A 21,884-nucleotide genomic window follows, 5' to 3' on the forward strand; every position below is an offset into this window, starting at 1 on the left:
AAGCGTGGGGCAGGAGGGTGGGGGAGAGTTCAGTCAGGGGGAGCACCTGGAGCTGCAGGGCTGGCACTGGCACATCTGGCACCGCCACAGCTGGAACCGGCACATCTGGCACCAAAAGCACAGCCCCTGTGCCAGGCAGGTCTCAGGGAGGAGCTGAGGCTTCCCCTGCTGACCCTGCAGGGCCTGGGGGCCCTTTCACCCTGTTGCCCCAGGGCTCCTGTGGCACCTGAAGGCTCCAGTCCAGGGCCATGGGAGTCAAGACCTTGTCCTGGTGTTGCAACCAAACCCTTGCACCTGTGCCTGTGCTCTCCTGGTCTGGGGGACAGGGGGGAGCTGCTTTTATGGCCCTTTCTTGGGCAATGGGGCCGGGAAGGGGTGTTTTGGATGGAGATTCACACGGGGTTGGGAAGAGGCTGGACCTCTGAACCCAGTCCTGAAACAAACAGCACCGAGGGCTGGGTGTGCCTCATGCAAGGAGAAGGGGGATGAAGAGGGGGCAGGCAAAGGAGGAAGTGTTGTTTCAGAGCACTGATTTTTAATCCCTAAAGTTAAGGAGCAGCTGGCTGGATGGGACATTTGTCCATGTCCAGCACTGGGATCAGTTTGGGCCCTTGTGTCACACCTAAGGCAGGGATCAGATGGCTCTCCCACCAAATTTTGACTCATTCCTTGGACTGGAGCTGCTGTTCTGTGCCTACGTCAGTGCAGGAAAGTGGCTTTGTGCCAGGGGCTCCTATCAACACCAGCCAGGAACCTCAATGTGACTTTCCTCTTCCCAAGCACAGCTATCACCAGCACGGGGCAGCAGATAAGAGCTCAGTGAGCGTGTTTGTAGAATGAACTCTGGCAGAAAAGGTCTGTGCCTGGCATGCACAGCCTGGCCTGGGGCTGGCAGGGCTGGCATCAGCCAGGTCTGGACCGAGGGGACACCCATGTCCTGTTGGTCACCCACATCACGTTGCTGGAGCAGAGCAGCTCTGCTCCCATGTGTTGTTTGCCCTGATACCACATCCCATTTGTGTACTCAGTGAGGTCAAATCTTACATTTCTGAGCATCACTCACTGCAGGGATGGGCTGCCTGAAAACTTGTGAGCTCTTGGAGCTCTTCTCCCAGCCCTTGTCCTTTATTTCCACGCTCAAACTGGATGAGAGATCCTGAAAAACCTGGTCCCTGCAATGCAGCAGCTGTCTGGCACTCTGCTCTCCCCTCCACACTCATGGAATTGCTCCGGGGTCCTGCCCCAGCTGCAGGGTTTAAACCAGCTCTGCAGCTTGCCTCGGGCTCATCCCAGCAGCACCAGGCCCAGCTGGATTTGCCTTTTGTTCAAGGAGCAGCCACGCAGCTCCTCGTGCTCTTTACTGCCCAAATCTCTGAGGTTTCAGCTGCTGTTTGATCTGGGCAAGGCTGTGATAAGCCAAGTCAAGAACTTGACTCTGTCCGGGACGCTGACATCACGAGCCTGTTTGTTTAAGATGGAATTTAATCATGGGGATATTTTCCCCTCTATACCTGCTCTGTTGATTATTTTTTTCTGATTGCCAACACTTTCACTCAGCGGGGGAATTTCATTAAAGAGCTGGGATTTAATTGGCTGCTTGGGTCTGTCTGGTGGCAGAAGGGATGGAGATCAGAGAGACCACCAGGGATTATCAGCCCTCAGAAACTGTTGCTGAGGCTGGACATTCAAAATATTCACCAAGGAGAACTGGAAATTCCAAGCAGAGCTGTGGGGCTGGGAGGAAGGCTGGGAACAGCCACAGGATCACTGAAAACGTGGGAAAACCATGAGTGTTTATCAGACAGGCTTTTGGCATGAGGGGCTGGGAATAGCCCAGGACACGGGTTAGTGCTGTTATCCAAAGGCAAAGCTCGTCCTTGCTCTTGGAGGGGAATCTCCTGTGGAACAGGAGCAGCAGGGATGCCCTGCAGAGGGCACTGGGTCAGGCACTGGGTCGGGTTCCCCCTTTGCTCCAAAGCCATGGGCTGGGGTCCCTCCCGAGCCCCGTGGGTGCAGCTCAGGGCTGGAATCTCAAACACCCCATGGCCGGGGCAGTTTTACAGCACGGTGCTCTTGATGGCCCCTGTGATCTCTAGAGGGTTGATGACCTCCCTTTCTAGACCCATTAGCTGCTATTAGCATAATGATTCTATTGACCTAAATTCTCCCCAGAGTTTCGGCTCCCTGCATCATCCTCTCCTTCCTGCGCTGCTCTCCTCCAATCCCCTCCCGCTCCCCGCTCCGAGGCACAGCCGGGCTCTCTCCACTCCTGTGCAAGGACACTTTGCTCATCCCGCTGTGCCCCGGACTCTCAGCAGCGCCCGGAGAGGGGCGGGGAGGCTCCGGCACATCCAGATCACCCTGTAAACTCTAAACAACCTGGATGTTGCTTCTCGGTGCATTCTCCTGCCTGAATCACCAGCTTTTCCCACCCCCTCTTCTCCTCCCGTGTTGGGCAATGACCCATTTAGATATACACGCCAAAACACAAATAATTACGGAGATGCTGGGTTTATATCTGACCACTTCCTCCCTCCCTCCTCTCCCCTCCCAGGTGATTCCCTCTCTCCTGGGCACGGTAAAATCAGGGATGTCTCAAGTCCATCATCCCTTTGCTGAGACCCAGATCCCGGGCAGGACTGGTCTGCCGGGATGTTTGGGCATCTTCATCACTGCCATGAGTTAGCAACAGTTATCTCCCCGAGCATCACTTCCTAGAGGAAGCCGGGCACTCACCCACGGCCGGGAGGATCGGGAAGGTTCTGGAATGCTGGGCAGTGTGGCAGGAACAGCTCGGGAGGGATCCAGCCCTCAATCGTGCCGGTGCCAGTATCAACCAGCCTGGCAAAGCCCTGGTGGTGAAACCGAGCCATGGGAAAGGTCAAGGGCCCCGCCCGGGGCAAAAAGGCACTCCCGGAGCTGGGATTAACACCCCTAACCCTAACCCGGGATTAACCCTAACCCTAACCTGGGATTAACCCCAACCCTGCCCCTCTGCCGGGCGATCCAGGGTCCCCTGGCGCGGCACCGCTCATTAACACCGCTCATTAACACCGCTCATTAACACCGCTCATTAGCATCACCTCCGAGGAGCCGAGAAGGCTGCGGGGCTGGGGAGCAGCAGCAGCCCCTGGAGCTGGGAGAAGCCACTCCCAGGACCTGCCTCTCTGCCACGGGGAAACTATTTAGGGTGGAGGAGCTCGGGGAGGGCTCCAGAGGCTGGAGGTGTCCGCTCTGGGCCAACTCCAGCCGCATTCTTGCCTTTGCTCTTTCTTTTTTTTTTTTTAATTTTTTTTTTTCTTTTCTTTTTTTCCTTTTTAATATCCAAATGATGCAGAGATGAGCCAGGCCAGGCCTCGCTATGCCATCGAACGTGCTGCCTACTCTGTCAGCCTCTTCGACGAGGAGTTTGAGAAGAAAACCAGAGCTTACCCCGTCGGGGAGAAACTGAGAAACCTTTTCAGGTAACAGGGAGCGCTCATATTATTACACCACTCCAATTCCAGATTTAGTCAGGAATTGGAGGGGTATAATTCAGACCTGGGAATCCAGATAACATTTTTATCCTGGGGATCTGTGCTCTTCAGGGGTTTGATGGATGAAAGGTATGGGAGAAATGCAAATTGGGCTGAAGAAAATGAAATTGGTGGCTCTTTTCTCAGCAGAACAGTTTGCACTGGGTGCATTTGGGATTTGGGGTCCTATTTTCCTGTTTTTTTAATAGTGGGAAAAGCACAATTGATCAGCAGAACAGTTTGCACTGGGTGCATTGGGGATTTGGGGTCCTATTTTCCTGGTTTTTTAATAGTGGAAAAAGCACAATTGATGATGTAGGCACGTGTGCATTATTTTTTTATGCTTTCCAGCTGAGATTTCCTTTTCTCAGCTTTCTGATTAAAATCAATACCACCTTAAAGAAAGGCTAATATATATAATTATGTAAGCAAAGGTTTATAACCCTGCTGATCACTTCCTTGGAAATCTATCTCCATTCCTCAGAAGAAGGAAGATAATAGAGGAAAGAGAGAGCTCAGGATCTGGTGAGGGAGAAAAGCTGAAACATTCCTGGGAAGATCCTTCCTTACTCCCAGCTCATTCGCTCCCTCCCTTCTTTCAGTTTCAAATTCTCCACCTTTCAAATTTGCTTTCATTGTTTTATCTCCCTTTTAGATGTTCAGCTTCCAGGCTCAAGCTCACCCTCTTCCGCCTGTTCCCCATTCTGGGGTGGCTCCCCAAGTACAAAATCAAGGACTACATCCTGCCTGATGTCCTCGGGGGGCTCAGTGCAGGGACAATCCAAGTGCCACAAGGTGAGCAGCCTCCCTCTCTGGGTGTCCAGGAGGGAATGACAGCTCCAGCAAAGCCCTGCAGGCGATGCTGGTGCCCGTTTGGGAGGGATTTGTGTTTTGCTGGTGACACCAAGCTCTCCCTCCAGCCTGGAGCTCCCTGTATTTTCCTCGTGTTTTGCAGGGATGGCCTTTGCCCTCCTGGCCAATCTGCCTCCTGTCAATGGCCTCTACTCCTCCTTCTTCCCCCTGCTCCCCTACTTCTTCCTCGGGGGCATCCATCAGATGGTGCCAGGTGAGGAATTGCCTGCTCAGGACAGTGAAATGCTGCCTGGGGACGCTGGTGTGTCCCAGAGCTGGGCTGTTTGCCCTGCCAGGCATTTGTGGGGTCGCTGATTCTGTCACCCCAATGACCCCAACCCTGCCCTGGGGCTGGGGAGGGGCTGAGTGGAGCCCAGGAGCCTTCCAGGACAGGGCTCTGCCCACAGGGAGCTCCTGACCTCCCCGTGCTGCCCGCAGGGACCTTTGCTGTCATCAGCATCATTGTTGGCAACATCTGCAACGAGCTGGCTCCAGAGTCGGACTTCCAGTACTTCAACCACACCAGCAACGAGAGCAGAGTGAACAGCACAGCCCTGGAGGCAGCCAGGCTGGAGATCTCTGCCACCCTGGCCTGCCTGACAGCCATCATACAGGTGAGGGCTCTGCTGTGTCCCCGGGAGCCAAGCTTTCCGTGGAGCAGAGATGGTGGTGGCAGAGATGCTCAAAGGGGACAAACTTCTGGGTGGATGATACCTCAAAATAGAGATTTTGGGGCGTTTTTGGCCTTGGGGTGGAATTCTCCATGTGGACAATCCAAGAATGGCACTCTCAGCCCTGAATGGGGGTAGATTATGGCTCAAAATAGAGATTTTTGCATTTTTGGTCCTATGGGTAGAATTCTCTATGGGGACCATCCATTAGCCCTGAGTGGGGGTGGATGATGCCTCAAAGTAGAGATTTTTGGTCTTGGGGTGGAATTCTCCATGTGGACAACCCAAGAATGGCACTCAGTCCTGAATGGGGGTCAAAGATGCCTCAAAGTAGAGATTTTTGGTCGTGGGGTGGAATTCTCCGTGTGGACAATCCATTAGCCCTGAGTAGAGGCAGATTATGGCTCAAAATACAGATTTTTGGGGATTTTTGGCCTTGGGGTGGAATTCTCCATGGGGACAACCCAAGAATGGCATTCTTAGCCCTCAGTGGGGGCTCAAAATAGAGATTTTTTGTCTTGGGGTGGAATTCTCCATGTGGACAATCCATTGGCCCTGAGTAGGGGCAGATTATGGCTCAAAATAGAGATTTTTGGGGATTTTTGATCTTGGGGTGGAATTCTCCATGTGGACAATCCATTGGCCCTGAGTAGGGGCAGATTATGGCTCAAAATAGAGATTTTTGGGGATTTTTGATCTTGGGGTGGAATTCTCCAAGGGGACAATCCAAGAATGGCACTCTTAGTCCTGAATGCAGGGTGGATGATGCCTCCAAGTAGAGATTTTTGGCCTTGGAGTGGAATTCTCCATATGAACAATCCAAGAATGGCACTCAGCCCTGAGTAGGGGTGGGTGATGCCTAAAAATAGAGATTTTTGGGAATTTTTTGGTCTTGGGGTGGAATTCTCCATATGGACAATCCAAGACTGGCATTCTTAGCCCTGAGTGGGGGCTCAAAATAGAGATTTTTGGTCTTGGGGTGGAATTCTCCATGTGGACAATCCAAAACTGGCACTCAGTCCTGAATGGGGATCAAAGATGCCTCAAAGTAGAGATGTTTGGTCTTGGGGTGGAATTCTCCATAGGGACAATCCAAGAATGGCACTCTTAGCCCCGAGTGCAGGGTAAATGATGCCTCCAAGTAGAGATTTTTGGTCTTGGGGTGGAATTCTCCATATGAACAATCCAAGAATGGCATTCAGCCCTGAGTAGGGGTGGATGATGCCTAAAAATAGAGATTTTTGGGGATTTTTTGGTCTTGGGGTGGAATTCTCCTTGTGGACAGCCCAAGAATGGCACACTTAGCCCTGAATGTGGTTGGATGATGCCTCCAAGTAGAGATTTCTGGTCTTGGGGTGGAATTCTCTGCATGGGCAGTCCCAGAATGTCACCCTTGTCCCTGCTGTCCCCTCCCCTGCTCCGGGACACCGCTGTGTGTGTGGGAGAGCTGTGTGTGCTCCCCCAGATGATGCCCCTGCCCCACGCAGGGCTGTCCCTGCTCTGACCACAGCTCCTCTGCCTCTCTAGCTGTGCCTGGGCTTCCTGCAGTTCGGCTTCGTGGCCATCTACCTGTCAGAGTCCTTCATCAGGGGCTTCATGACGGCGGCGGGGCTGCAGATCCTCATCTCCGTGCTCAAGTACGTCTTCGGCTTGACGGTCCCGTCTTACACCGGGCCCTTAGCTATCGTCTACGTAAGTGGGGGCTCTGCACAGCCACCTTCCCCCCAACCCCGGCAGCACCACCACCCCTGCCTGGGAAACGGGGCCCAGGAGGTCAGGAAAGGGTGGGGGGAAAGGGGAATCCCTGCCCCAGCGGCGGAGGTTGGATGTTAGGAGAAAGTTTTTTACTGAAAGGGTGATAAAGTTCTGGAGTCACCGTCCCTGGGTGTGTTTAAAACAAGGCTGGGTGTCAGGGTTCAGTTGAGGTGTTGGGGATGGGTTGGACTCGATCATGAAGGTCTCCTCCAACCTGGTGATTCTGTGCTCCCCAGCCAGCATTATCCGAGCTTGGATGCGTTTAAAACAGCCTGGATGTGGCACTGGGTGTCAGGGTTCACTTGAGGTGTTGGGGATGGGTTGGACTCGATCTTGAAGGTCTTTTCCAGCCTGGTGATTCTGTGCTCCCCAGCCAGCATTATCCGAGCTTGGATGTGTTTAACAAAGCCTGGCTGTGGCACTGGGTGCCAGGGTTCACTTGAGGTGTTGGGGATGGGTTGGACTCGATGATCGTGAAGGTCTCTTCCAACCTGGTGGTTCTGTGATTCCGTGAATTCTGTGTTCCCCAGCAGCATTATCTGAGCCCTGCCTGGGGTTTTAGTGAGGAATAATGGATTGGGACTGGGATCTGGGGGTATGAGCTGTGTTGATTTGCAGCAGGAGTCTTGCAGAGTTGTCAGCAGCAGGAACGTTTTCCCTGAGCAGGTTTGGCCATTCCTGGCATTCCCTGTGTCTTCCATGGGTGCATCCTGTGCTGATGCAGCCAGAGCTGCATTAATTCACCAGCCCAGGCCCAGGGCTGGGGGCTGACCCCTCAGCAGAGGCTTTTTAGCACTGCTCACATCTCAGGGTGTTGATTGTGGTAACAAGTGCTGTCCGTTGTTCTGTCCATGTCGCCCAGAGTGTCTGGCTCACCGTGATCCCTCCTCCTGTTCTCTCCCCTTCAGACATTCATTGACATTTGTAAAGGTCTGCCCCAGACCAACCTGGCCTCCCTGGTCTATGCCTTGGTCAGCTCTGTGCTCCTGATCGTTGTCAAGGAGCTCAACCTGAAGTATATGAAGAAGATCCGGATGCCCATCCCGATGGAGATCATCATTGTAAGTGACACCTGGGCTCTCCCTGGAGCCTCCCCTGGCCTCACAGGCCCTGCTTTCAGCAGGGCCACCATGTAGAGCATCTACACAGTGGCTGTGACACGGCCCCCACATGGATTGGGCTCAGGAACTGGGCCAGCCCCATGCTCATCCCTGCACTGCATCCTGGTGATGCTGAAGGTGAAGAAAACAACTCTGCTGGGACTGTCCTCACCTTCCCCAGCCCCAGCTTGGTGCTGGTTTTATTCTGTCAGCTCTGGGAGCGTGGCAGGGTGAATGCCCTGAGCCAGCCCAGCTCTTCCTGCTCACAGCTCTTTATTCCCTGTCCCTGCAGGTGATCGTGGCCACCGCAATCTCCGGCAGCTTCAACATGCCCGACAAGTATGGGATGCCAATAGTGGGGAAAATCAGCATGGGGTAAGAGCTTGTGCTGCTCTGATTCACCTTCCAGACAGTTTTCCTTCCTCCTCCTCCTCCTCCAGCCTGGAAAACACCTCACTCTTCCCTGCAACCCCAGAGTCCCCTTCCAGGAATGTCAGCGTGCCCTGTGACACAACCACCCCCGTCCTCTGCAGTGTGGGCAGGGATTGTGCCATTCCTGAACCCTCCAGCCCCTCAGCCAGCACTGCCACAGCTTCTCCCCTGTGCTCTGAGTGCAGGTTCCCAAAGGCCACCCTGCCCCTGGTGAGCAAGTGGAAGGACATGGTGGGCACGGCTTTCTCTCTCGCCATCGTGGGCTACGTGATCAACCTGGCCATGGGGAGGACCCTGGCAGCCAAGCATGGCTACAACGTGGACCCCAACCAGGTATGGCTGGGGCTGGGGCAGCCAGGGGCTGCTGCCTTTGCTGTCAGGCGTGAAGGGAAGAGCTCACAGCGTGAAGGGAAGACGTTCAGGCGTGCTGGGCCCCGAGCAGACGTGCTGCTCCCGAGGAGGCTCCGTGGCTTTGTGCCATGCTGGGGGCAAAAGGACACGGCAGAGCCCTGTCCTGTGTACTGGAGAGAGGCTGGAAGAGGGAAAGGAGCTTTAGGCTGGGCTCTGTGCCTTGCTCTCCCTCCACACTCAGTGTTTTGGCAGCTTGAGGTGCGTGCACTGCTCAGGGAGCAGAGAAAGACCTGGATTCCTGGTGTGTCACCTAGATACTCGGAGAGGCAGGACATTAAATAATCCTCTTTTGTCATCCCTGGCACGGTGGCAGCTTTCAACAACAGCCACACATACCACATGGAGCCCTGCCCTGAGTGTGTCAACAGATGACAACGTGTTTATGTGGGATTGTGCTTCCAGGTTTCCCTGCTGCACCAGGGCCTAGCCCAGATCTTACTGGAAGGAAAGAGTCTGGGATGCACAGCAGGGAACCCAGAGCTGCCCTGGCCACATAAACCAGCCTCAGGCCCCTGCTCTCTTGCCAGTGTGTCAGCAGGAAGGGCAGCTGTCCTTTCTGATTCATTCTCCACATTTCCACAGGAAATGCTGGCCCTGGGCTGCAGCAACTTCTTCGGATCCTTCTTCAAAATCCACGTGATCTGCTGTGCCCTCTCTGTCACCCTCGCCGTGGATGGGGCAGGAGCAAAATCCCAAGTTAGTTCCTCTTCCTCCTCCTCCTCCTCCTCCTCCTCCTCTCCTCTCTCCATTCCCTGTGGATCACCAAGTGCTGTAGCAGCCACACGCTGCCAGCCTGACTGTGCAGCCCTGGAGAGGTTTAACACACAAGTGCTTCAGGCTGCTGCTGTTAAAGCAGAATTTCCTCCCTCCCCAAGCCCATTTTGGTCCCTGATTTGGGCACAGAAACAGAGCTCTCAATCTGCAGTCCCGCTCTGGACTGGGCAGCGAGGGAAGGTTGGGGTTATCTGTGAGATCTGCAAACCCCTGCCTGTTTTCAGAGGCAAACATCCTCTCCCATAAAATGCTGCAGTGCCCAGTTGTGCCCCTGACTACACCCAGGGGAGCTTTGAGAAGCCCTGATGTTTGCAGAAGTGATTTTCTTCCCTCTTTGCAGGTGGCAAGTTTCTTTGTGGCTCTGGTGGTCATGGTGACAATGCTGTCCCTGGGAATCTACCTCGAGCCTCTTCCAAAGGTAACACAAACATCTGTGCAGGCAGAGCCATTGCAACACCCGCTCTCCACACCCAAACACGGGCACAGCCTGGCTCCAAAAAAACCCTGATGCAAACAGAAGCACGGGACAGCTTGTTCCTGGCCTGGGGACCTGTCTGCAGGGCTGGCTGGAATCACACAATCACACAGCCACACAATTCCAGGCTGGTTTGGGTTGGAAGGGACCTTAAACCTCATCCCTGCCACCGGCAGTGACACCTTTTACTGTCCCAGGCTGCTCCAAGCCCTGTCCACGCTGGCCTTGGGCAGGGATGGGGCAGCCACAGCTTCTCTGAGCAAATATAAATGTAAATTATGGTGAAAGAATCATCCAAATGACCCTGCTCAGATCCAGGTGAGATCCATGTGAGCATCACCCTTGTGATAGGGCAAATATAAGTGTAAATTATGGTGAAAGAATCATCCAAATGACCCTGCTCAGATCCAGGTGAGATCCATGTGAGCATCACCCTTGTGATAGGGCAAATATAAGAGAGCAAATAAGTGTAATATATATATATATATATAATATAGATAATAAGTGTAAATTATGGTGAAAGAATCATCCAAATGACCCTGCTCTGATCCAGCTGGGAGCTTTGTCAGCATCACTCTTGTAATGGGGCAAATATAAGAGAGCAAGTAAGTGTAATATATATATATATATAATATATATATAATAAGTGTAAATTATGGTGAAAGAATCATCCAAATGACCCTGCTCTGATCCAGCTGGGAGCTTTGTCAGCATCACCCTTGTGATAGGGCAAATATAAGAGAGCAAATAAGTGTAATTTATCTATATAATATATAATATAGATAATAAGTGTAAATTATGGTGAAAGAATCATCCAAATGGCCCTGCTCAGATCCAAGTGGGAGCTTTGTGAGCATCACCCTTGTGATGGGGCTGGCCCAAGGCAGGCAGATACTGCAGAAAAGCATCCACTGCCAAACGTGGCACATCCAGGTGTGGCTGACACCATTCCCTGTCCTCCACAGTCTGTGCTGGGAGCCCTCATTGCTGTGAACCTGAAAAACTCCCTCAAGCAGCTGGCTGACCCCTTCTACCTGTGGAAGAAGAGCAAGCTGGACTGTGTGAGTGCCTGGGGCTGCTGGGAGGGATCACCTGGCCAGGCCTGGATGAGCAGGACAGACCCCAAAAAAGCCTTGAGTGGGGTTTTGGGGGTGTGAGTCCCTTGCAGGAGGTGGGTTTGGCTCTCTTGGTGAGATGGTGCTGCCTGGCCTGCCCAGCTGAGCACGCTGCAGCTCAGAGCACATATCAGAGAGGCCTGAACTCTTACCTGCTGTGTTCAAATGCCAATCAAGAGCGGAGCCTGTTTGCCCAGAACTAGCCAAACCGGCCCTGCTCAATATCTGGGAGTCATGACTTCAAAACTCACACAATGGCCCTCCAGGGTGAGGAGAGCCCTTCAGAGTGATAAGGACTCCAGGCACTGGTTGATGTATAAACCCAGGCAGGGGGTGGCGGGGGAGTGAGAACGGAATTTGGAAATGTCTGACATAAAAAGAGAGTGTTTGAACAGGGCTCCCACGGCTGAGTGCCGTGTGTGGACACGGAGCCAATATCCTGTCAGGGCCCAACAAAACCCCTTATCAGGGCAATCAGGAGGAGTCCAGAGGGGCTGGCCCGGGCCATGAAGAGCTTTCCCAAAATCCTGCTCAAACAAGTGCTGGGGAAGAGCTGGGTTATCAATTTGGGCACATCTCTGATCAGGTTTTGCTGCTGTGGGGTGAGAGGGGAGCTCTGTGGGCTCTGGCAGCTCTGTGGGCTCTGCTGCCCCTTTACCAGAGCACAGATGGACCCCAGAGGCTTCAGAGACCCTGAAACCTGGGCAGAGCCCTGAGCATGGATTGAGTGGAGATGGATGGTGCTGCCTGAGGAACATCCTGGCAGATGCCAATGGAGTGAACGGGATTCCCCTGACCTCAATCTCCTTGGAATTTGAACTAGATTCAGTGTCCTGGCCCAAAATGGGGAGCACCATTCCTGGGTGATGTCAGAGCATTGGTGTTCATCACCTTCATGCTGGTTGTGTTTCAGGGCAGCTAATTCCAACTAATTCTAATGATGGATGCATGGATGGATGCATGGATGGATGGAGGAAAGCTCTTCCTTGCCATTTATGCACAAAATGAATATAAATTAAGATATTGAAGTCATCAAAGTTACCTTTATTCATCCAAAGTCAAAGTTAGTTTTTATTCATTTTGAGGATGGGTTTAAAACAACCTGATAATGATTTTCAGAGGAGATGTTTAAATGCAGGGCAGGACTGATCTCGTATAGAGTGAGATGCTTGAGTGCTAGCACATAAAAATGAGAAATGGCAGAGCTGTGAGCTGGAGTGGGGCAGGTTTTGGTCTCCTCTGTCACATCAAATCCTCTCTGTGTTCAGAGCATTTCTAGCAGGTGCTCAGGCAGTTTTCAGAGCGACAATTTCTGATTTTTTCTGAACTGCTCTGGCTGACAGCAGGAGCTGCTCAGGGTTGGAGCAGGGAGCAGCAGATGGTGGGATCTGCAGGAGCCCCTTCCTGATCAAGCCAGGCTGATCCTTTTTGGGTGGAACGAGCAGAGCGGGCGCTCGAGCAGCCGTGGAGAAACGCCCTGGCTGCTTTTATGGCTGAAAAGGAACAGGGGCTCCTGGCAAACTGCCCAGCAAGGACGGTTCTCTCTGAAACATGCAGCAACTGCAGCATTAGAACAGCTGCAGAATTCAGGGTTTGGCCTATTCATGTTGAGCTGGGAGGGTTTGAGAGCTCAGGGTAGCAGCACAGAACCATTTTTCCCCCCCCTCCATTTTTCCCCCCCCTCCATTTTTCCCCCCCCTCCATTTTTCCCCCCCTCCATTTTTCCATCCACTTTTTCCCATCCACATTTTTCCATCAGTTTTTCCATCCATTTTCCCTCCTTTTTCCCATCCATTTTCCCCATTCATTTTCCCATGCTTTTTTTTTTTCATCCATTTTTCCCACCCAGGTTTTCCATCCGTTTTCCCTGTCCATATTTTCCCCATCCATTTTTTCCATCCACTTTTCCTATCCACTTTCCCATCCATTTTCCCCATCCATTTTCCCCATTCATTTCTTTCCATCCACGTTTCCCCTCCACGTTTCCCCTCCACGTTTCCCCTCCACGTTTCCCCTCCACGTTTCCCCTCCACGTTTCCCCTCCACGTTTCCCCTCCACGTTTCCCCTCCACGTTTCCCCTCCACGTTTCCCCTCCACGTTTCCCCTCCACGTTTCCCCTCCACGTTTCCCCTCCACGTTTCCCCTCCACTTTTCCCCTTCGTTTCCCCTCCATTTTCCCATCCCCTTTTCCCATCCATCTCCCTCCACATCCCCACGGTTCATCTCCCCTCTCCCTCCTCTCCCTGCAGCTGGTCTGGCTCGTGAGTTTCCTCTCCGCTTTCTTCCTGAGCCTCCCCTACGGCGTGGCGGTGGGCGTTGGATTCTCCGTGCTCGTGGTGGTTTTCCACACCCAGTTGTGAGTACCTCATGGCCCCCAGAGCCACGGCAGATCTGCCAGGGGCAGGAGGAGGGACAGGTGATTTTTTAGGAGCGACCTCTGGCCCGCGGAACGCGCGGCAGGAGCCCCGGGGAGTGCAGGTGTCCTGCCCGGAATGCGCAAACAGGAATGGCAGGCGCCAATTGACTGCCTGCATTCCCGCTCCCGTGCACATCCCAGGGCCAGGGGAAGCCTCAAGGGATTTGCTTCACCCCACACCGTTCCCAGCTCACACAAAGAGAGAGTCCTTGTGGGAACCCAGCACATCCCTCTGGCTGTCCAGAACAGCCAAGACCCAGCCAGGGGGCTCAGAGACCCTGGCACAGAGCCCAAAACACCTCTGGGATTGATTATGGAGCAAATCACCAACCTCAGATGAAGATCAGCAAGCCACAACAGTTTAGGTAGAATAATAGTGAAGTTATCATGGGGTGGAAAAGGAGATTTTGGGGTTTTTGGTATGGGGGTTCAGGAGGCAAGACGGAGGGAACTGGGTGTGTCCTGTCCTTCTTCTCCTTCTTCTTCTTGGCCTCCATCTTCTGCTGTGATGTTGGCACTTTTAGATTGGTTTAGAGTAGAAGCTCAGTGTCTAACACAGGTGATAGGTATTGGGAAGTAATTGTAAACATTGTACAGGTAGTTTTTAGTATAAAGAGATAACACCACCCCAAGGGCTGGAAACAATTCCCAGCTTTGTGTGAGGAGTTATAAACCACAAGAGTTTGAGTAAAATGATAGTGAATTAATCACAGGGTGAAAATGTAGAATTTTGGGGATTTAGAATGGGGGTGCATGAGGCAAGACGGAGGGAACTGGGCATGTCCTGTCCTTCTTCTCCTTCTTCTTCTTGGCCTCCATCTTCTGCTGTGATGGTGGCACTTTTGGATTGGTTCAGAGTAGAAGCTCACTGTCTAACATAGGTGATAGGTATTGGAAAGTAATTGTAAATATTGTACAGGTAGTTTTTAGTATAAAGACATAATCCTGCCCTGGGGGCAGGCAGAGTGCCTGGAACTGTCCTGCTGGATGGACCTCAGCAGGGCAGGAGAAAAATTTTTTATAGATAAGACACAATAAACAACCTTGAGACCGAGAAATGAAGAGCCCTGACTCCTTCTTTGAGCTATGGGCTGAGAAAAGAGACTTTCCAACTTTTCTTGGAGTCACTCTGACCAGTGAGAGATCCCAACAAGTCCTGTCTGTGTGCAGGGCCCTGGTGTGAGGTGTTCTCACCACTTTTAATCCATTAAAGCCCTTTCTTAATATTTCCCAGTCTGCCATCTCAAAATACTGACTCTTTTTTTTGCCCTGTAGACTCTGCAGGGGTGAAATGTAAGAGTTTTCCCCAAGCAAATGTTCAAATCCTGGGGTGGAATGTGAAGCAGAAGCAGTTTTCTTCCCCCTAATCCTGATCTCTTCTTTTCTACAGCCGCAACGGCTCTGCCCTGGGCCAGGTGACTTCCACTGACATCTACAAGAACCCCAAAACCTACAACAAGGTGAGCTGCAGATAAAACACCCTCAGAGAAAATGCTGTTCTTTGCCACTGTTTGCTCTGAGCTCCTGTCTCTGGTGCAGGTCCATGAAGTTAATGGGATTAAAATCATCACCTACTGCTCACCGCTGTATTTCGCCAACTCGGAGATATTCCGGGAGAAAATCATAGCCAAGGTGAGCAGTTCCTCAACAAATCCCTGCCTGAAGCCAATCCCAAACTGCCCCTGCTCTCTCCTGTGGTGCTGCACAGGGTTAATTCAGCTGTGGATGATCGTGGACAATGGTCATATCCACTCTCTACTCCTCAGTCCTCCTCTCCCTGATCCTCAGGGCAGTCGCAGAGCTCATTTTAAAGGTTGTGCCCAAATCATTTTAAGCTCATTTTAAAGGTTGTGCCCAAATCCTGGCAGGCTCCTCCTCCAAGCTTTGCCAAAACAGGAGCATCCTGCTATTCCAAGTCTCTCCCTGCATGTGCAGGTTCCCTGAATTCCAGGAGATGTTTGGATGTCATCAGGATCACCCCACTCCAGTGCCCAGCTGGTGCCCCAGGCTGGGAAATGCCAGGGAAGGAACAGCAGCTCCTCACTCTTGGAACTGACTTTTTAAGGAAAAGAAATATCTCTTTTCCACAGACAGGGGTGGATCCCGGCAAGGTGTACTTGACCAGGAGGAAATTTGTGAAACAGCAGGGGAAGAGCACAGCACAAGCACCAGCAAAGCTCCCAAAATTCCTGCTAAAGGAGAACAAGGTAACTCAGCTCTGAGTTCCCAAAAGGGTCCCTGTGTCCATGGGTACAGCCCCAAGTCCCCATCAGACAGCTCCTCTTGACATGGGATTTCCTGCACTGTTTTCCTGCCACATTTCCCACCTCTCACCCCCTTTCCTCTCCACCTACATCTCCATTCCTCCCCAAACCTGAAGGTGCAGGAGAAGTGGGAATGGCTGGGAGGCTGGAGAGGAGGCTGGAATGGGAACATGGGGAACAATCCGCAGAAACCAGGCAGCTTTGGCCTCTTTCTCTGGGGCTGTGTCAGTAGTTCAGCCCTTTCAAAGCCCATTGCTCAGCCACCCCAGCCCCATTTGCTTTGCAATGCTGAGAGCACTTTGGAAATAAATGAATCATGGAAATTATCCTAAGTCCAGCCCCAAGGGACAGCCAGGCTGGAGTTAGTCCAGATTCAAACCCTTCATATCATGGGTAGAGGTGCAGTCACCTGTGCCCTGCCCTGACTCTGCACCTCTGCTCTGCCTCAGACCTTGTCTTTGCAAGAGCTCCAGAAGGACTTTGAGAGCGCCTCTCCAACAGACACCAACAACAACCAGACCACTGCCAACGGTGCCAGCATCTCCTACATCACATTCCACCCTCCTGCCCCCGGGGCTGGGCCAGGGCAGAGCCCTGGGGAGCTGGGCAGCAGCAGCAGCACCCTGCAGGGCAGCACCCTCAGCGTGCTGCCCACAGCAGACACTGACCCTGTGCTGGCAGCACCGCCCTACGTCAGCTTCCACACCATCATCCTGGACATGAGTGGGGTGTGCTTTGTGGACCTGATGGGCACAAAGGCGCTGAGCAAGGTGAGTTCTGTGCAGGGACCTTCTGCTCTCTCACATGGAGGTGTTTATGTGCCTCAATTCACAGAATTCACAGAATCACCAGGTTGGAATCACCTTCAAGATCATGGAGTCCAACCCAGCCCCAACAGCTCAACTCAACCCTGGCACCCAGTGCCACATCCAGGCTTTGTTAAACACCCCCAGGGATGGGGACTCCACCACCTCCCTGGGCAGCCATTCCAGAACTTTATCACCCTTTCTGTGAAACACTTTTCCCTGCTCTCCAGCCTGTATTTCCCTTGGTGCAGCTCGAGGCTGTGTGCTCTGGTTGTGTCAGTGCCTGCAGACAGAGCCCAGCCCCAGCTGAGCACAGGCACCTTTCAGGAGCTGCAGAGCGATGGGGGCAGCCCTGAGTCTCCTTTGCTCCAGGCTGAGCACCCCCAGCTCCCTCAGGGGTCCCTCACAGGGCTTGTGTTCCAATTTTCCTTTTCTGCATCTCTGATTTTCTCCTTCAGCCCCAGCACTGATAAAAGTCTTTATGCATGAACACAAAGCTGGAGCAGCAGTGGTTTTAATCCTCTCTCTCCCATCTCATCCCTTCCAGTTGTGTTCCAGTTACCGGAAGATTGGGATCAAAGTGTTCCTGGCAAACGTGCATGGTAAGAATCCCCAAAGAACACATTTCCATGGGATCTCCCCCCATTTCTGAGCTGCTGACAAACAGCAGATCCTTTTCTGCTCTTTATTCAAACTGTGAGATATCAGAACAGATAAAAGGAGAAAACAGAAGAAAGGAAGGAGAATCACTGTTCTCTGTGTGTGAAATCAGTGCTTTCATTTGGGAAGTGACAAAGCTGGAACCCCTCCACACTCAGCATGCAGGAAAGCAGATCCCCACACTCATTTCTGCTGCAAACCTGCTTCTTCTGAGCCTTGCCTGAGCTCAGAGGACCCCAGCAGCCACACACACCTCCAGAATTCCTCCTGGGCTTTCCTCCTCGTTCAGCTGTCTCCTTTCTCCAGCCCAGGTGTACGATGACATCAGCACAGGGGGAGTCTTTGAGGAAGGAGCTCTGGACCCAAGTCACATCTTCCTGACCATCCACGATGCTGTTTTGTTTGCACTGGCCAGTATCAGAGAATTTGTCCACCCACCCATCTTGGAAGAGGTAAATGTGCTCCCCAGCCCGCAGGATTCTCCTGTTTGATTCTCCAGGGTGTGTCAGCACAATGAAAAAATAACATTTTATTGCCTAAAATAACATTTTATTACCTAAAGAAGCTTCATGTTTATCTCAAGCGGTAAAGGCCTAAATCCAGGAAATTATTTAATATTCCAGTTGTTGTGTATGGGCTGGGCACCTTGTGATGGAATGGATTTCCATGGGAAATCAATTTTTTTAGTGTCAATTTGTTTTACACAAACCCTTGGCTGAGAGATGAGTACTGTGCCAGCCTGGAGGAGCCAGAAGAGCTGTTCCAGCACTGTGCCCTCAGTTTGGTGCTGGCTGGAACAGACACAGGCAGAATTTGGCCCCCAGTGATGAAGAAATGAAGGCAAAGCTGGTGCAGCTGGAATAGTCCTGGCATCCATGAGTGCTCCACTGGTGGGAGGAGAACAGGAGGGATTCTGAGGCAGGAATGTGGCCCATGCTGGTGGCACAGCACCAGACAGGCTCTGTCCCCAAATAGAGGTTGGTTTATTGTGTTCCAGCTGGAGGTGGCACCAGTGGCACCAGTTATCTCCCCAGGAGGAGTTGAGGTATCTCCTATCAAAGCAGAGGGATTGGAAATGCAGATAAACATCTGGAGTAGGACTCCTCCTGTGCCCCTTCTCCTGGGCATTTCCCTCAGAGCATGGGTCACCTTTTAGGCCTGGCTTAATCATTGTTTTCACTCCTTTTGACCCTGCACTCTGCTAATTCGTGGACTCAACTCTTCCCTGCACAGAGGCCGACCCAGACAGAGCTCTCCATCTATGATGAGTCTGTGGATGAGGGCAGTGCAGAATACAAGAACCTGGAGGAGGTGAGTTGTAGTGCCAGGGGTCACTGCAGCCATGGGTACGAGGCAGAAATCAAAATCTCTAATTGGGATTGATTAGATGGGAAACCATCTGGAAGTACTGCAGTGCTCAGTGGAAAGTTAATTGCAAATAGAATTTTAAATCCCTGTCTTGAGGAGCTCTGGAAGGCACCAGGATGAGGAGCAGGTAGGTGACCCCACAGAGGAGTCCTTCAATCATTCTGGGCCACATGGCTCAGGTTCCGTAGGACCCGTGGGCTCCACACATTGTGGGGGAAACTCAGAGCACCAGGTTTGACTCACATCAAAGGCAGAGTCACCAGTGAAGATTTTCAGCACAGGCTTTGTAAATGCTGCAGTGATTTTCACCCACGTGTGGGCCTTGGGAGGAGCTCCCCTCCCTTCCCCGTGCTGCCCATGCCCAGCTGGAAGCTGGAGAAGGGCTGGAGCTCCTGGGGGTGTTTGTGTGACAATGACACCGAGCTGTGCCACCAACCCTGACCCTGCTCATCCTCTGTGCCCTTCAGGAGATGTTTGGGAGCATGTTCCACTCAGAGACCCAGACAGCTCTGTGAGCACAGCGAGCACCGGGCAGACCCTCCAGGGGAGACTCCTCCAGACCCTCCAGAGGAGATTCCTCTCTCCCACCCCTCCATGGAGAGCTGTGCTTCTACCTGGGGATGGAACAGGTTTGCAATGAGGCCATCACCCTCCAGAACTGCCAAATCCTCCCTGTTCTGCTTGTGCCAGACCCTCCAGAGGAGACTCCTCCAGACCCTCCAGAGGAGACTCCTCCAGACCCTCCAGAGGAGATTCCTCTCTCCCACCTCTCCATGGAGAGCTGTGCTTCTACCTGGGGTTACAACAGGTTTGCAACGAGGCCATCACCCTCCAGAACTGCCAGATCCTCCCTCCTCCATGCTCTGCTCGTGGCAAACCCTCCAGAGGAGACTCCTCCAGAGAAGAATCCTCTCTCCCCCCCCCTCTGTGGAGAGCTGTGCTACTACCTGGGGTTACAACAGGTTTGCAATGAGGCCATCACCCTCCAGAACTGCCAAATCCTCCCTGCTCTGCTGTGGCACCCAGAGCAGAGGACTCTGAGCAGGCAGAGCCAGCTGGGGCAGCAGGAGCTCAGCAGCTGCCATCTGATGGACTCTCAGCTGGAGGCAGGTGCCTGAGCTCAGGGGACGTTCAGCCACCCCTTTGTCCCTCACCATCCTTCTGCCCACCTGGAATTGCATCCCCTGGCCCTCCTGCTCCTTGCCTTTCCCTCCTCCCTGTATCCCCCCCCAGGTGAAACACAGGCAGACACTGAGAGCCTTTCAGCAGGTGTGGCAGGGCAGCTGTGCCAGCTGTGCCAGCTGCTGCTGCTCTCTGATGTGCACTGACCCCTGCAGCCCCCCGAGTTCCCCTGTGTGTCTCTGCCTCTCCTCTTCTGTGTCCCAGCAGCCCAAAAAACACTGCCTCAGACCAGTGCTGTGTTTCTGATACCCCAAAGACCTCAGGACTCTCTCATCAGGGCTAAATTCTGAAATATATATTTTTTTTTCTTACTAATCGGACACGTTTGTACTCAGAAATAAGAATTATGTGCACGTTGTCCTGCCTGCCCAGCGGGTTGAGTACGTGAAAACTATTTTAAAATGCTATTTCTATTTTAACACTCTAAAATATTACAAATATAAGCAAGCTTTAGTGTATGGTTTTGAAGTACACGGATGTTATTGAGCTGATTGCTGAAGGCTTCCTGGGGCTTTCCTGCAGCTCCCACATGTCTCATGTTTAAGGAAAATAGAGTTTCCTGAACCATCCTTGCTAGAAAGTCACTGAAGGAAACAACAGCAGCAGCCTGCCAGTTTGGTTTTATGTAACATCTCAATAACCAAGTCACCATTTCTCTACCTCAATTTCTGATTGTGTGGTGCAGGAGAGTAATAAAACCAAAGGAAGGCAGAAAACCCCACTAGCTGATCTTATTTTAATCTTAGACAACAATGGTTTCTCCAGAAATCTCCATGTATAGCTTGTTTTACAAGGTAAAAGCAAGAGATGAAGTCTCTTAAATTATCTTTGAGGGTGATTCCTCATGGCCTTTTGTACTGCCTGAGTGCTCCTTTTAAAAAGTGCTAATTTTGAACGAAAGGCAACGAAGAAATTGGTGCAGAGCAACAAGAAACTGCCCTGATCAATATTTTTGGGTCTCTGAGGCAGCATCAAATTAAAAAGTTCCAGTTCCCAGCTCTACATTCAGGATTCCTTACAGGAGGTTGATTTTTCCAGCCTGGGGTCTGACAGGAAAATGCAGGAATCCTCAGAGCAGAGGCATAAACCAGGTTGTATTTCCTGAACTTCCTACAAGAAATGGGATGGGATGTCACAAGAAATGGCTCAGAAACAGCAGAGGTGGCTCTCCTGCAAGTCATGACCCAGGCAGAAGGAAATCCCATTTCTGCAGCCAAATTCTGGGTCAGTTCTGGCAATAAATGTCACACCAGCAGGTAAATGGCACTGCTGGAGGCACAATGTGGCCAAAGTCATAATTCCCAAGTGCCTGGGCAGAGAATTAGGGGAGCTCAAAGTCATGCTGGTGAAATATTTTCAATTCCAGTAAAATATTCCTTTTATTGCTCTTAAGTAACAGTGAGGTTGATGTGGTTTGGCTCTGAAGCCTTACTTGGTAAATGCATGATGTATAACCGGCTCAGAAATGTTTGTAATTTATTTAATTTAATGTTGGTTTTGTTCTTCTTTTTTTCTTTTTTTTCTTTTTTTTTTTTTGATAATAAAGAATGTGTGAACAATCATTGTCATCTTCTGCTGACTCAGGGGCAGGATTTCCACGGCTGCTCCCATCTGGTCTTTGGCATCCCGGGACAGCTTGTGCCATGGGAAGCTGGGATAAATCTTCACATTCCATTCAGAACAGCTGTAAAGAAGGGAATAAGAAGGGTTCCATCTTGCTAGCTGGTGGTATCAAGGAAAGAAGTGAGATATTTTGAAAAGCAGGTGGATTTAAAGTTTGTCAGGAGTGGGGCTGCACAACACAGAGACTCCCTGGCATCCTTCTGCCTCCCTTGTGGCCCCAGTGAGCCTGGGGGTGGTTATTCCCCGCAGGAATTCCTTTTATCCCCATCCTTTGGGAGCAGCACCCCAAGATATTGGGAACAAATTCTTCCTTGTGAGGGTGGGCAGCCCCTGGCACAGGGTGCCCAGAGAAGCTGTGGCTGCCCCACCCCTGGAATTGTCCAAGGCCAGGTTGGAAAGGGCTTGGAGCACGCAGGGACGGTGGAAGGTGTCCCTGACAGCGCAGGGGTGGAATGAGATGGGAT

The 21,884-nt window shown here is 52.0% G+C and overlaps 1 protein-coding gene across 1 annotated transcript; it reads left to right on the plus strand.

Moving 5' to 3' along the window:
- Nucleotides 1-3,183: 3,183 nt before the first annotated feature.
- SLC26A9 (solute carrier family 26 member 9) lies at nucleotides 3,184-21,751 on the plus strand. Its single transcript, XM_071449941.1, has 20 exons — nucleotides 3,184-3,464; nucleotides 4,171-4,310; nucleotides 4,471-4,581; nucleotides 4,806-4,981; nucleotides 6,566-6,730; nucleotides 7,702-7,854; nucleotides 8,186-8,268; nucleotides 8,511-8,658; nucleotides 9,319-9,432; nucleotides 9,851-9,928; nucleotides 10,951-11,046; nucleotides 13,351-13,457; nucleotides 14,908-14,977; nucleotides 15,057-15,149; nucleotides 15,608-15,724; nucleotides 16,231-16,551; nucleotides 17,135-17,189; nucleotides 17,554-17,699; nucleotides 18,481-18,558; nucleotides 19,083-21,751. The coding sequence occupies exons 1-20, from the start codon at nucleotides 3,340-3,342 to the stop codon at nucleotides 19,128-19,130; spliced, it is 2,424 nt and encodes an 807-aa protein (XP_071306042.1). The 5' UTR covers nucleotides 3,184-3,339; the 3' UTR covers nucleotides 19,131-21,751.
- Nucleotides 21,752-21,884: the final 133 nt, after the last annotated feature.

Source organism: Agelaius tricolor, unplaced genomic scaffold (assembly GCF_023055355.1).
Source record: "Agelaius tricolor isolate 1412-34295 unplaced genomic scaffold, bAgeTri1.0.p SCAF_30, whole genome shotgun sequence".
In the NCBI taxonomy this organism is placed as follows: domain Eukaryota; kingdom Metazoa; phylum Chordata; class Aves; order Passeriformes; family Icteridae; genus Agelaius; species Agelaius tricolor.